Source organism: Coptis chinensis, chromosome 6, assembly GCF_015680905.1.
Source record: "Coptis chinensis isolate HL-2020 chromosome 6, ASM1568090v1, whole genome shotgun sequence".
Taxonomy (NCBI): domain Eukaryota; kingdom Viridiplantae; phylum Streptophyta; class Magnoliopsida; order Ranunculales; family Ranunculaceae; genus Coptis; species Coptis chinensis.
The window spans coordinates 28,824,731-28,841,196 of record NC_141461.1 but is presented as its reverse complement, the minus strand read 5'-3'; the positions used below and the strand labels follow the sequence as shown (position 1 = coordinate 28,841,196).

General features: G+C 36.1%; 1 protein-coding gene and 1 long non-coding RNA gene across 2 annotated transcripts in view; one reads left to right on the top strand and one right to left on the bottom strand.

Moving 5' to 3' along the window:
* LOC147492454 (uncharacterized) overlaps positions 1-6,882 on the bottom strand; it is a 50,423-nt gene extending 43,541 nt beyond the window's left edge. Inside the window, exon 1 of the long non-coding RNA XR_015200191.1 lies at positions 6,736-6,882. This is a non-coding gene — a long non-coding RNA (uncharacterized LOC147492454). The remainder of the gene's footprint in view (positions 1-6,735) is intronic.
* A 1,760-nt stretch (positions 6,883-8,642) lies between these two features.
* On the top strand, positions 8,643-15,514 carry LOC147492453 (ent-copalyl diphosphate synthase 1-like). Its single transcript, XM_086567507.1, has 15 exons — positions 8,643-8,766; positions 9,875-9,967; positions 10,057-10,148; positions 10,294-10,597; positions 10,701-10,884; positions 11,244-11,458; positions 11,649-11,769; positions 11,877-11,989; positions 12,077-12,303; positions 12,422-12,537; positions 12,854-12,952; positions 13,098-13,343; positions 13,921-14,050; positions 14,326-14,523; positions 14,896-15,514. Exons 1-15 carry the CDS (start codon positions 8,643-8,645, stop codon positions 15,115-15,117), a joined length of 2,484 nt encoding a protein of 827 aa, XP_086423633.1. The 3' UTR covers positions 15,118-15,514.
* Positions 15,515-16,466: the final 952 nt, after the last annotated feature.

The window sequence follows — 16,466 nt, the reverse complement described above, 5'->3', positions numbered from 1 at the left end:
TCGTTTAAAAAGTGATGTGGAAAACCCTGACTTTTCACGTCGCCACCAGTTACATCACTTGCAAAAGTGACGTCGTATATTTTTGACATCACTTATGGTGTGATTTTAAATGTCTTTTCTGTTGTAGTGACTCTTGGTTGATTATCTCAAAGGCTTTAAGCTCATTCCCCTTGATAATCTTTCAACTTGCTCTCTTGTTAAACCTTTTGTAAGCGGATCCGCAATGTTATCTTTTGACCTTACATAGTCGATTGAGATAACTCCATTTGAGAGCAATTGTCTAACAGTATTATGTCTACGACGTATGTGTCGATACTTCCCGTTATACATGCTACTCTGTGCTCTACCAATAGTAGATTGGCTGTCACAGTGTATACACACTACTGGCACAGGTTTAGCCCAGTTTGAAATATCCTCTAAGAAATTTCAAAGCCACTCTGCTTCTTCTCCAGCCTTGTCTAATACTATGAATTCTGATTCCATAGTGGACCTCGCTATGCACGTTTGTTTTGAGGATTTCCAAGAAACAGCTGCACCTCCAAGTGTAAAGACATATCCACTTGTGGACTTTGAGTCTTTAGTGTCAGATATCCAATTAGCATCGCAGTACCCTTATGGAATGGCTGGATATCTTGTATAGTGCAGACCAAAATTCTGAGTATACTTTAAGTATCCTAAAACTCTCAGTATGGCAGTCCAATGATCTCTGCCAGGATTACTCGTATATCGACTTAGCTTGCTCACAGAGTATGCTATGTCAGGCCTTGTACAGTTCATGACATACATTAAAATGCCAAGTATACGAGAGTATTCTAGTTGAGATATGCTATCTCCAGCATTTTTGGCTAAATGAAAATTTACGTCAACTGGTGACCTTTTTGGTGTGATGTTATATTTCTTGAAATTTTCAAGAACCGTCTCAATGTAATGAGATTGTGATAGAACAAGTCCATCCTCTGTCCTAGAGATCTTAATTCCTAGGATAACATCAGCGACACCTAAATCTTTCATGTCAAACTTACTAGACAATATTTGTTTGGTAGATTTTATGACATCCATATTACTACCCAAAATTAGCATATCGTCTACATAGAGACAAACAATGACACATCCCTTTTGAGTGCTTTTGACATAGACACACTTGTCACACTCGTTTATTTTGAAACCATTTGACAACATTGCATTATCAAATTTCTCATGCCATTGCTTAGGTGCTTGCTTTAATCCATATAAAGATTTAACAAGCTTGCAAACTTTCCTTTCTTGTCCAGGAGCAATAAACCCTTCGGGTTGTTCCATGTATATTTCTTCATCTAACTCACCATTCAAGAATGCCGTCTTTACATCCATTTGATGTATCTCAAATCCATATATATATTGATGGTATTGCTATTAGCATCCTTATGGAAGTTATTCTTGTAATTGGAGAGTAAGTGTCAAAATAATCCAATCCTTCCTTTTGTCTAAAGCCTTTGACCACAAGTCTAGATTTATACTTGTCGATTGATCCATCAGTCTTAAATTTCCTTGTGAATATCCACTTATATCCCAAAGTCTTGGAACCTGGCGGTAAATCCACCAATTCTCATGTATGATTTTGCATTATGGATTAAATCTCGCTATTTATTGCTTCTTTCCAATAAGTAGCTTCTGGAGATGACATTGCCTCCTTGAACGTTGGAGGATTATTTTCCAACAAGTATGTTAGAAAATCAGGTCCAAAAGACGTTGACGTCCTTGACCTTTTGCTACGTCTAGGTTTCTCCTCAATTTCGCTTTGTGTAGGATGGTTACTAGTTGTAGCATCTAAAGTTCTTTGTTGAACTTGGCTCTATACACATGTTATACGGAAACATATTTTCAAAGAATGAAGCATTCCTTGACTCAATAATCGTATTGACATGTATATCTTGAATTTCTGATTTATGAACAAGAAAACGATATGCACTACCATTGTTTGCATATCCAATGAATACACAATCAATAGTCTTGGGGTCCTATCTTCACCTTCTTAGGTTTAGGGACTTCCACTTTAGCAAGACACCCCCACACTTTTAAGAATTCATAGGAAGTCTGATGACCTTTCCACAATTCGTATGGTGTTTTAAGCATCTTCTTGTTAGGAATCTTGTTGAGAATGTAATTGGCAAAAAGCAAAGCTTCCCCCCACAAATTCTGGGGTAAACCATAACTTAACAACATAGCATTCATCATCTCTTTTATAGTTCGGTTTTTGCGTTCCGCAATACCATTTGATTGAGGTGAATAAGGAGCCGTAGTTTGATGAATGATTCCATGTTCAGAACATAAACCTTCAAAAGGTGATTCATATTCACCTCCTCTATCACTCCTTATAGCATTAATCTTTTTGCTTAGTTGATTTTCAACTTCATTTTTATAGTGTTTGAACACTTCAATTGCCTCATCTTTACTTCTCAACAAGTAAACATAACTATATCTAGTGCTATCGTCAATAAAAGTAATGAAATACTTTTTACCACCTCTAGTTTGTACGTACTTAAGATCACATATATCTGTATGCATTAAGTCTAGATGTTCAGTACTTCTTTCAATGGAATGAAAGGATGATCTGGTCAACTTGGATTCTACACAAGTTTCACATTTATAGTGTGGGTATATTTTTATCTTTGGTATATAGTCCAAATTAATTAATCTACGCAAGGTATCATAATTAACATGTCCTAATCTACCATGCAATACATGTGACGACTGAATCAAGTAAACAAAAGATTCAACTTTTATTGGCGCTTTTTGGCGCAATAGTAAAACAAGATATCCTAAAGAGCCCATCCTGAAGATATCCCTTTCCCACGAATACATCATTCTTAGTTAGTACAAATTTATCAGAAACAAAGACTAACTTAAAGCCATTCTTGCTCAGCAGCGACCTAGAAACCAAGTTCTTGCGAATGTCAGACACATAGAGCACCTCATTCAGAGTTAGTTCCTTCCCAAAAGTCAACCTCATCACCACCTTTCCTTTGCCTTCAACCTTGGATGTAGAAGAGTTTCCCATAAAGAGTTGTTCTTCCTTTTCCATAGCATGATAAGTGGTGAACATCGACTTGTTAGAGCATATGTGGCGAGTAGCATCAGTATCCACCCACTATTCCCTTTCATTTCCAATCATGAGACATTCAGAAACCACATCAAATAGGTTCATGTCATTAACATTATCAGAAAGCGTGTCCATTGTCACATTTGCTTCAGTCTTTTGCTTCTTGTACTTCTTTGGCTTGCGACATTCACTTGCCTTATGTCCAGCCTTCTCACAGTTGTAGCACTTACCCTTGAAATTAGTAGGCATACTACTCTCTCCGCCTTGAGCTTTGTCTTGGCGTTTCCTCTTTCCCTTAGCACTTGATCCTTCCATAACATTGGCTTTTGCCACCATGGGATCCTTGCCCTTTTTCTTAGATAGGCGGTTATCTTCCTCTATCCTTAGACGGACAATTAGTTCTCCAAGATTCATATCTTTGCATTTATGCTTAAGATATTTCTTAAAATCCTTCCAAGATGGTGGTAATTTCTCAATCATAGCAACCACTTGGAAAGATTCTCCTAGGGTCATTCTTTCAGCAATGACATCATGGAGGATTACTTGAAGTTCTTGGACTTGGCTTATGATGGTCTTACTATCCGTCATTTTGAAATCAAGAAATCTGCCAACTATGAATTTCTTTGTGCCAGCATCTTCACTCTTGTATTTCTTGTCCAACGAATCCCAAAGTTCCTTAGCAGTCTTGAACACACTATACACATTGTATAATGAGTCAACCAACCCACTAAGGACATAATTTCTACACAAGAAATCAGAATGAAACCAAACATCCTTAGCCAAAACCTTCTCCTTGTCGGTTTTATCAGGGCATACATCAGGAGCCTTATCCCATAGAAACCTTTCCAAGTTTAGGGTGGTCAGATAGAAAAACATCTTTTGTTGCCAGCGCTTGAAATCAGTTCCATTGAACTTTTCAGGCTTCTCCCCATGAGGAACAAAATGGGAAATAGCAGTAGGAATAGTAACAACATGAGTAACTGGTGGTGTTGCCATATTCTGAAATATAACTACACTTCGTTATTCCCTTAAACCAAAAAAGAAAAGAAAACAGAAACAAATTCTGTTCGGTAAAGAAGAAGAAGAAAAAGAAATCTGTCTTAAGTTGTTAGGAATATACAACTTAATTGTACTCACTCTTTACCAATTACCAAACTATACAAACCTTTTGTCTTGTAAGTGTCTTGTACTTCTTAATTAAATTCGAGCCTAGTGTAGATACACTATGTCCTTAAGACAGATTTTCCCCCTCACGGTGCTTGAAGGTTGATGGGAAACTGTCTCCCAAGATAGAACGGATTTCCTTCTATAGAAAGCTAGCACTTCAATTCTATAGAATCAACAAACACAATATAGTATTTGACTAAAAACAGAGGGAGAAGAGAAAGATCGGAACTCGCGATCCGATGTTTTTCTCTCCAAATTCATCCACTATTTATAGGTGAGTGGTGCCTCTTCAAACAACACAATGACTCTTGGGAAAAAGTAAACTAGCGTTTTGAAAAGTAACATGTTTCAAAAGACACACCATTTCGGCATAAAGCACTGTTTCGAACTAGTGCCTATTTAGAAAGGGCACACCTTTTTGGCATGATGCACTGTTTCGAACCAATGCACATTTCGAAAGGTCGTACCTTTTCGGCATAATGCACTCTTTCGAACAAGTGCATCCTTTTGAAAAGATTTTTCTCACTTTACGTACTGTTTTAAGAAAAACCCATTTCATCTTAAGTGGGGTAACTGTGGAGACAAACTACTCATTCATATTTTAATGAATTTGTGCAAATTCATTTTTCTAACAGCTTGCTTCGGTTTGAAACCCGCGGATTTGTTCTCGTAGTAGCGCAGCTCAAATGACATGGTGTGTATATCAATTTGATGTCAAATCAACTTTTCTCAATGGTTATTTGAATGAAGAGGTATATGTTCAACAGCCACAAGGGTTCATTGTAGGAGGAAAGGAATAGAAAGTGTACAAACTTACAAAGGCACTTTATTGTCTTAAACAAGCGCCAAGAGCGTGGAACAGCAGACTCGATTCTTATTTTGAAAGCCATGGTTTCAGCTGAAGTAAAAGTGAGCCAACCTTATACGTGAAGGTCAAAGGTACTGAAACTCTTATTGTTTGTGTTTATGTGGACGACATTATATACACTGACAGTTCTAGCAGTCTTATCAAAGAGTTTAAGGATAGTATGATGCATGAGTTTGATATGTCTGACTTGGGTTTGTTGCACTATTTTTTGGGTCTTCAAATTCAGCAGACTCTTGACGACATTTTTATTTCTCAAGAGAAATATGCAGTGGATTTACTTAAGAAATTCAATATGGTGAACTGTAAGATGTCTTCTACACCAATGAGAAGTTGTCTATTAATGATGGGACTATGAAGGCTGATGAAAGTTATTTTTGAAGTTTGGTTGGTGGACTCATGTACTTGACAAACTCTCGCCCAGATATTATGTACTATATCAGTTTAATTTCCAGACTTATGCATAGTCCTTCCGTACATCATATTGGAGCAGCAAAGAGGATTCTCCGTTATGTCAGGTCAACTAGCAACTATGGAATTTGGTACAAACCAGTTCCTAAGTTTGACTTGATTGGTTTCAGTGATAGCAATTGGGCTGGTTTTGTGGATGATAGGAAAAGCACTAGTGGTCTAGTGTTTAGTCTTGGTTCAAGAGTTGTCTCGTGGAGTTCAAAAAAGCAAGACATCGTTGCACTGTCATCGTCAGAAGCTGAATATGTTGCAGCAGCATTTGCAGCTGGTCAAGCAAAATGGATGAGAAGGATATTGGAAGATTTGCACTAGACTCAAAGAGAGGCAACAACGATCTATTGTGACAACAAGTCTGCAATTTGTATGACAAAGAACCCATCTTCCATGGGAGGACAAAACATAGAGATATGTCATCATTTTATTCGAGACATGGTTGAAAAAGAAATTATCACTATGAAGTATGTTCCAACAACGGATGAACAGGTAGCTGATGGACTTACCAAAGCACTATCATATCCAAAGTTTGTTAAGTTCAGATCTTCTCTAGGTGTTGCGGCATTTGCATCAAGGGAGAGTGATAAGAATTGATGCAAGTATATTTTTTAGTCTGCTAGGTAGATGTTTCTGCCATGTGTCATGTTTGACTTGGTATTTAGTTGTTAGCTATTTTATAGCATGTAGTTATGTATTTCAGTTTAGAAGTTCATAGTGGGAATGCCCACTACGAGTATTGAGTCCTATATATTAGGCAGTCTCTTCCAGTAGAAAGTAGAGAGTCTTGTATATATCAGTTTCTTTCTCTTAGACTTTCATCTTAAATAAACAAAGTTTCGTTCTTCAGACTTGAAGTTCCACATTTCTTCACATATCTCCTCTTTAAACCAACATGAACAAGTATTCATCTGCTTCGCAATATATATTGACTTGTCATCACAGAGCTAGCTATTCATTTCTATTGCATTGCTACTAGCTAAAAATTCCCTTGTTATATTCCTTTGAATCTTTGTGGAACATAATGAATTAAAACAAACTAAGAATATATAATGTATATATTGTTGATGAACAAATACTATACGAAATTCGCAAAACTAACTACAAAAATGCAAGCAGAGTAAAGTTGGACAGATAACTATATGAAATGTGCTAGAGTAACCTGAAAAGTTGGCAGGTAATTGGAGAACCTTTCGAAACCAGAAAAACTTTGTCGGTCACACAGCTATCTGCTTTTCTTTCGGGAAGAAGACCATAACTAAATAAAAATTCAAAATACGCATTATTATCACAAGCAAACTTTGCCAGAGACCATCTTGGTGAATTGTTTAATGCCACAAGTGGGTCTGCACGTCAGTTAACCATGCATGAATCTGACTATGTGAGAAGCTGAGCATTAAGCCACCTTTTGAATTGAACATAACATTAATTTTGAGACCGGGAAGGTCGCGCCCCATTCCCTGCATTTATTTGGCGACAAATAATCGGTTGGAGCAATGAGATCAACAATAATGCTCATCAGATATTGTTTTGTCAATTGAAAGGTGAGGCAAACTGGCAAAGAACAAAAACTAATATAGTATATACAACTTCGATTACAAACCCTTTCTTTAGACGTGCTTCAGGGTTAGTCAGGGATATCCCCGTTGGATCTTGCGAAGGGGGAAGGGTATTCCTAACTAATCCTAGTTATAATGTGGTTATTATAAAGAGAACTCTGTCAGAGATGCATCTTCAAGCTTGTCAAACTCATCAGTACTAAAGGCTTTGTTACTCAAGTACTCAACCGACGTCCATTAGTAATAGGTTAACTTATTTAGTCATTCAAGCGTTCGTCTACGGGGTTTTCATTTATGTAATTATTAAGCCTTTTGGGCTGGTGATTTCGGGGCGAGGTTACGTTCTGAACAGTGATGTGGCTACATAGGTGGACCAAAGATAAAACAAGTCGATCTCCATAGAGGTAGAGGCCATGAGACCACCCTAGCGGCACTACCACATGTTCAAAGTCTCATTTCTTTAACACCTACCTCATTATATAAAGAGGTGTTGGAAAATTAAAAATAAAACCCTGCATTGTTTGTTTGCCGATTTCGATCCAAGTTCTGTAGCTTTGCATGTACATAATTTATCTTATTATTGATCAACTGACCAACTGTATAAGCCATATTTGCCACATATATGGCTTGCCACTTGTACTGTTTTACAATTGGATCTTGGAAGCAAACATCAATGCAATGACAGTCCCAATATCAGAGTAGTATCTTTTGCAACTATGAGAAAGCGCAGACTCATTTTAGGAAGGATCATTCTAAGATTGTTGAAGAAATTATGATTAGAAAGTAGGACTACTATCTCTACTTTCTTAGGTTTGATTGCATGAAGACTAGTATGTTATTATGTATGTTAGGCTTGAAACATGTAGGTATAGTTTTTGTGTCTCTCCTTTTAATAATCTAACTCTTAATAATAACAGGTGGGGTCTGCCGTAGTATCATATATCAGATAATCAGAGTAGTCACGTGGTTAGTTAAATGCGGAAAGTAGCTACAAGTGAGAATTAATGAAGCAGAAAATATAATTAATAATATATCCTTACTAAGAGGGCGACACTCTTGATTTATAGAATCTCCATTTTGTACCTTGGAATCTCCATACAAATCCCTCTTTCGTAACGGCCAACACACCAAGAACCACCAAAAAAGAGAAAATACTAAGAAGATGTCTTCCCTAACCACTCCTATCTTCCTCTATCCAACACTTCCTCGCCTATTACTGCGCCCTTCTTTTTGCCTCTTTTCCAAAACCTGACCTGCAACTACTTTCATCTGGTGAGTTCTAGTCTTCTGATTGAATCATGTTCGATCAACTTTGTCATGATCTTCCCAAGAACTCAAATCTATACCTAAGTGATTTGTGATCAAGTTGTTGAGTTCTTGCTGATAATATGGTTTTACGTACTACTCTTCATTCTTTATTGTCCTTTCGGGATTATCCCATAAAATTAGGTCATTAACTCTTCTTTCAAACACAGTGTTGGGTCTGTCGCACACGTACCCCAACGTACTAATGGTACTATACGTGTCCCAACTTTTTATGAGTCCAGACATGTTGGATACTATATCTTCTAAGGGATACTTTGGTGAAGTTTTGGATACAAAGAAGTTGGACGACTTGTATCCACCATTTTACTGTACATCTTGGCAACCAAGAAATAACCAGTTTCACATACCCCATCTAAGTCCACGTTCCCATTTATAACTTCACACTTTAATTCTCTTAAATGTCTTTTTAAAACCTAGGCAGGCATAGAAGGTTCCAACTTAAGTGGATTTAAAAAACCTTCCATTTCGAAAGTTTTAACATAGCTTTTATAATATGTTTTTTTTCATTTTAGAAATACAAATCTTATTATTCAGCAATTATAAGGTTGGACTATAGAATTGGCCTATTAATCCCTTGGTTTGAAATGTTCACCGTATTTTTCAGATTAAACAAAAAAAATCGTATAAAAACATATAAAAATATGTATAAAACAAAATATTACTAGCTAGGAGTAGTTCTACTCAGACTCCTTCCATTACTCTCTTGGGACTCTATTTTCTAAGTGGCATCAAATCCTATTATCTCTTTCCAAAATTTAAAAAGCAAACATATAAACAAATTAATTATAAGTAACTTACTTAATTAAATAGCTAATACAAAAAATAGTAACAAATAAATAATAAAAAAAAATACCTATATGTCCACAAACAATCAAACAAATAAAAAAAGAAAATAAAGAAAAAATTAACCTTAATACCCAAAAAAAAATTGAATTGGGTGCCTAAGTGCAAAACAAATCATTATATTTTTTTACATTTATATACAGCATACATATGAACCATTTGTTAAGTCAATAGGTAGATAACCATTCTAAATTAATATAAACTAAAGTAAAGTGATAAAAAATTGAATTTTGTAAGAAGAAAAAGAGAGAGAGAGAGAAATGTGAATTTTTTGGGTGCCCAACTTTTTTTGGGTTTTGGTTTTTTTTCCTTTCTTATTTTGTTTTATTTGTTTGTGGAAATATAATTTGCTTCTATTTTTGTTTTTTGATTTTTGGATAGAGAAATATAATTGGAGTCCCTAAGGAGTTTGGAGTCTAAATGGATTTTTTGACTAGCTATATGATTCTACCTACACTTCTACGTGGAAATTAACATTTCATGCTCCAATCGATCTTTCTTGTTCTTTTGGTTCTTCGGTTGAGCACCATTTTGTTCATTTTTAAACAATAAATTATACCTTTTGTGCGTTAGGTATTTGGTCAAATGGTGCTAAGGATAAACGAGCCAATGACGTTGGTCTCTTTTGTTCAAGATGTAGGACAACGTCTAAACGACCCAATCACGGTAATGGAATCTTTATAGTTATTAGCATGCTATGCACGTAACACAAAAAAATAAACATGCAGTTGTGCTAATTATCGTTTTCGTGGCAGTGTGTCAAGCGACTTTAGAGCAAAGTACTAATACTCTAACCAAATGGCAAGACATTAGCAAACAAGATAGTGAAGAAGGTGGTGCTTTTAAGGTTGGTTTCACAGTTTCACTTTTAATTTGCTGCATATTAGCAAGAATATGCATATCATATATATAGTTAAGGTACGTTTGATGTATTCCTTAAGTAACACTGAGTTTGATGTTTAAACGTTAATGCAATCTTTATTTGAATGGAGGTTCAAGATTTGGACACGTTCAGAGAATGGATTGAGGTAATAAAATCCATCCTCACTTCTATGGGAGATGGAGAAATAAGCATCTCTCCTTATGACACAGCATGGGTTGCTCTGGTTGAAAATGTTCATGGCAACGGTGGCCCTCAATTTCCTTCAAGTATTCAATGGATCGTCGACAGTCAAATGGCTGATGGTTCTTGGGGTGACGAATTGATATTTACAGCTCATGATCGGATCCTCAACACGTTGGGTTGTGTTGTTGCGTTGAAGAAATGGAACCTTCATCCTGAAAGATGCGAAAGAGGTCTAAACACATTCACCAATATTCTTAGCTACTACTTATAATGTTCCTTTTCTTGCTTTTGTTTATAATGCTAAAGTATACATTCACTTTGCTGGAATTGTAGGGTTGTCGTTTCTCCGTGAAAACTTTTATAAACTCGAAGATGAGAACACCGAACACATGACTATAGGCTTCGAAGTTGCATTTCCTTCTCTTGTTGAAATTGCTCAAAAACTCGACTTGGAAATTCCAGATAATTCCCCAGCCTTGCACAGTATATACGAGCAGAGAAAACTAAAGCTGACAAAGTAATTTCCCATTCCGTAATAATATCAATTAAGGCCATGTTTTAAATAACACCTGTTTTATCTATCTATCAGACCTTCTCTTAAACAGATTATCCGGACATGGTGTTTTGGGGACAGCTTATTTAGTTATGTCTTAAACAGTTTATATAGTGTTTTGAACAACTTTTTCATTTACACTTATTACATGGTCGTGGGAAAAACACTAAATAAACTGTTCAAGACACTAAATAAAATGCGTCAAAACACTATATAAAATGTCCATATCGTTTAAGAGAATTCCTGTCATAATCCATCTATAGTTCTATACCCATGACTGGATTGCCCCCTATGTTGATGTAAATATTGTATATGTGGCATAGGATACCAATGGATATAATGCATAAAGTGCCCACCTCACTACTCTTTAGTCTGGAAGGAATGGAAGGCTTGGATTGGGAAAAACTTATAAAATTGCAGTGTGAGGAGGGATCCTTCTTGTTTTCACCAGCATCGACGGCATTTGCATTTATGAACACTAAAGATGAAAAATGTCTTGAATATCTGAAGAAACTAGTGCACAGATTCAATGGTGGAGGTAAACACTTAATTAATCGTTATATTTTCTGCTTCTAGATTAATACAACACGAAATGTGTTTCTTTAATATATACAAAACTAAACATACAAAATAATCAGAAACTAATGTCTTCCATTATAGTATATGTGCTTCTGGAATACTCCGGCCTGCAAGTTTTGCTTATAGTATCTCGAATGGTTTTATTTCAGTCCCAAATGTCTATCCAGTCGATTTATTCGAACGCGTTTGGTCTGTTGATCGCTTGGAACGTCTTGGAGTGTCTAGATACTTTCAGACAGAAATCAAAGAATGCATCAATTACTTATCTAGGTAATGTTGATTTATTGTAGATATATAGAGTAATGACAGACATCTCTTGACGTACCCAACAAAGTTTTTCAAGTACAATTTTGAATTTTCAAATCATCTCTTGCCAGATATTGGACCGCTGATGGAATTGCTTGGGCTAGAAATACAAATGTTTGTGACATCGATGACACATCCATGGGTTTCAGGCTCTTAAGATTACACGGACACGATGTTTCCCCTGGTAGATTAGTACAAACATTATGAATCTGTTTAACGAATCAGTACAGGACGTACGTAGTATGCTTAATGCTCGAAACATTTGTTGCAGATGTATTTCGACATTTTGAGAAAGGTGGAGAGTTCTTTTGCATACCTGGACAATCAACTACTGCTGTCACTGGATTATTCAATCTTTATAGAGCAACTCAAGTGTTGTTCCCTGGAGAGACGATTCTCCAAGAAGCTAAGGACTTCGCATATAAGTTTCTTCGCAAAAAGCAAGCATCTAATCAACTTCTTGATAAGTGGATAATAACAAAGGATTTGCCAGGAGAGGTACACTATAATCAATATACATTACTAGCTAAAACAGATCGAATTTTAACTTTGGCTCGAGTTAAATTGAATTTTCCATCGAGTATAAAAACTAAAGATTCCGAGCTATACTATCTAGGTAGGGTATGCCCTTGACATACCATGGTATGCCAGCTTACCTCGCATAGAAGCGCGATTCTATTTGCAACAATATGGTGGGAAGGACGACATTTGGATCGGGAAAATACTTTACAGGTTCTCGTTCACTGACCCTTAAATGCTGTTTCAATCTGGATATACTTTCTTTGTAGTTCAACTTCATATATATATATTTTTGTTGGTATGGATATACCTTATAATCCTTCAATATATGATTGTAATATTTTTGACAATTTGATGTTGAAGCAGCCATTGGTACTCATGTTTTCAAGAATAATCTTTCCAAAAATGCATGCAGCTATATAATTTCCACATTATTCAGCAGTTGAGCATCTTTGCTTTGTACTCACCGAAGCATTTTTATAAAAGTTGAGTTCTTAATTCGTAAACTACTGATATATTGGTCCCTTAGGATGTCGAATGTCAATAACGACGCCTATCTTGAATTTGCAAAGTTGGACTTCAACAATTGTCAAGCTGTGCATCAAAGTGAATGGGATAACATCCAAAAGTAAGTGATACTTGGTTTTGAATTGTAATTGTAATTTCAATATTGAGTGAATGACCTTTATTTTTTAACCGTAACTAATTGAAAAATGAGATTTATTTTTCCCCAATGAAGATCAAAATCATGACTTAAGATGGACAACATGCAGGTGGTACAATGACTACAGTCTAGGAGAATGTGGCCTAAATGATACCACACTTCTCCGGACATATTTTGTCGCAGCAGCGAGCATATTTGAACCAGAAAGATCAACTGAGAGGCGGGCATGGACCAAAACTGCAATGCTTGTAAAAGCAATATTCTCTCACTTTGAAAATAATTCTAGAGAGCAAAGAATTGCCTTTGTCAATGATTTCATCAGTAGTAGCTTTATTGACACAGGTCATAGTTCAAGGTAAAACTTATCACGTACTTCCATTTTTTTTTTTACTTTTATTTTTTGATATGTTTAGTTTAAATGAGATCAGTAATTTATTGATGCTGGTGGTTACGAGCCTCATACCCTTTGGTATCATCACCCAAAAGTTTTACAGTAGAATGATATTACATTTCCAAAAATAAATTAATATCATTCCTTGTAAATATCTTCTCTAATTAATGAAAGATTGCTACTTTTTTACGATTAAAGGTTGGGTTACGGCACCATACAATAAAGTTCATTTCCTCCATGGAATAAAGAACAAAGTGCAAACCAGTAGCAAAAAACTCTCTGGGCCTTTAACACCCCAAAAACTAGATATATAGCTCTTCCACCAAAGTAACACTTAATCCGTAAATGTGATCCTTAACAACAATGACACAACCGATCATCAATTACGCAGTTTTGTGGCTACTGCAATGGAATCCGATCGGATCCGATCCATTAACATACTCTCCGACGTGTATGAATTTGTCCTAACAATATCGATTGCAGTATATGTCCTAATATGCGAACGATCTTTGAGAAAATATCCCAATCATTTGTTTTGCAGGAAGTTCAACTGGAGTTCGAGCAATACATCAAACAGACTAGTCCACATTCTACTTGGAACCCTCAAGTCCGTATCTGTGGACGCACTTAAGAATAATGGAAAAGATGTGCATAACGTTCTACACAAATCAGTGAGTTTCACTCGATCTAAGACATTTTTACATGGTTGATTTTATCAGGATGTCAACATTTTAGCCTTGTAGTGGTGATACATGTATGATACTGAAATATGCTGATGTTTTAAGGATTGTAATTAAGATTTTGAACTATAGACTTCTTATAATTGCACATACATCCTTACACATGTTATGCCTATTTTATGTGGAAGTTACATTCCACCTCCATCTACTGCAACATTTAAAACATGACTGTTTCTAATTCAGTGTTGTTTCACTTGATTTGGCAGTTTGAGAAATGGTTGTTGACATGTAAAGAAGAAAATGACAAGCCGGACCAAGTAATAGCAGAGGTATTTGTGAGCATTATACTCGCTTGTGGTGGCCATTCCCTTTCGGAAGAGCATTTGTCTCATCCTCAGTACAAACATCTCGTCGACCTAACCAATAGACTCTGCTACCAACTTGGTGGTGTTCACAAACCAGAGGTAAACATCAAATTTAACTTATCCTATACACAGATAGCTGCTTTGTATTTCCAGATATTCCCACTTGAAATTTTCCAATTTTGACTCCATATGCACTGATGTACTGAGTGATGGATGTATCATCCATCAGAACTACTCTTGGGTAATAAAACCCTATAACATTGTAATCCAATTTGATCAAAAATCGAGTAGCTAGCCTACAGAATTTAAGCTCACTTTGCAGCAAAATAAGGAAAAATTGTATATTTAATATCCTCGGCATATAGGCAAAAATCTAGGAATATCCTAGAACCGGTGCATCTTAATTTGCGACATGAATATTTTATAATGATTTCGAACTGATTTAAATTTGATGACTTCATACATTTATAGGTTGAAACAAGTGGTGCAAGTACAGATGGAACAGCAACACTTACAATTGAATCTGACATGCAAGAACTCGTACAAACAGTAGTCCGAAATTCTGATGGCATCAACTCTGAGATCAAGCAAATATTCCTCACAGTCGCCAAAAGTTTCTTTTACATTGTTTACTGTCCACTTGAAACAATGGACCATCACATCTCTGAAGTACTTTTTAAAAGAGTTGTGTAATGTGTATCCAACAGCCCAAGGTTTTGGTTTTTAATCACGAGGCAAATCCTTAAATAAAAGTATTAAACAACGGGATTGGAGAATGAGAAGAAGGAAACAGCCAATCGGTTGCTCTTGTACTTTCTTATTTCCTAATCATATAGTACTTACAATGCAATGCAAATCAATTAAAAACAAATTGCAAAACCAAATTAATTAGTTCTTTCCTAATTGTCTATACTTTTCCCAGGGGCAGACAATTGACTAAGGTACAACGCATGGGTGTGGTGTGGGGCATTTTTTTTTTCGAATGCCCCCACCACAAATAACTTGTAAAAGATAAAAAATATCCAGATCCAAGATGACTTTTGATTCGATGTGGGATTAAACCTGCCAATTCAGAATATCACAGTCTCGCCACCTTAGAGCATTCCCAATGCAAGTAACAACTTGTTACTTTCACATATGACTATTTTCTCTCATTCTTACATTCTCGGTGAGAAGCTGGTAATAGTTGTGTAATGCAGATGTGACTTTAAACTTTGGGCGGTGTTATGGCCTTATTAAGGCCTATGAGGCCCATAGGTCCAACAGATGAGGTCCATAGGTAAGCAATATAAAAAGAATAAGATGAGTGAATAGTAGGGGAGAGGGAAAAAAGAGAGCTAGGGATTTTTTAGGTCGTAACAATGGCGCCGTCTGTGGGGATTGCAACAAAAAGCTATGTTTCGACTTTCAAGTACAAAGATAGTGAAGGGGTAATTGATGTTTTAGTACACAAATGAGAGTGTTCAATTTAAAAGTTTATGGCATCAGATTTGAACTCAATCCAAGATTGTTTTGGACTTCATAAGTTCCGACCTACATTTCAGCTCAAGTCGTGGGGATCTACACTTGCAAGTGGAACTTTACTTAATATTATTTGGGGAAGCATGAATTATTTGTCGAACAAGACCCTTGCAGTTCGCACCTTCAATCTCTTGTTATTGAGTTCGTCATCTCCTTCTATCTCATGTTAAGTGATCTCGTGGAGTTGCTACTGATAATCGAGCGATTGCGTAAGCTTCCACAATTACTTTCTACAAGGACCTCCATGGTTACACCGTTTAGGACTTTAGGAGTTAAGGCTTTGGTTATAGTCAAAAGTTTTGGTAGAATTTCTGAGTTTATTAATGTTTTGCTAGAAATGTTCATTGGATAGACTTAGAAAACTTTGAACTGAAAAGAATGAGGGGACAATGCAACTATGTAAGAATGATGGTAACCTAGCAACCCGAATTCACGAAATTCGGATTGTTTACTTTTTTTCCTCTGAGAATTATTTTGAGTACGATCACCCATAGACCATAGTAATGATGTTTGTAAGCATG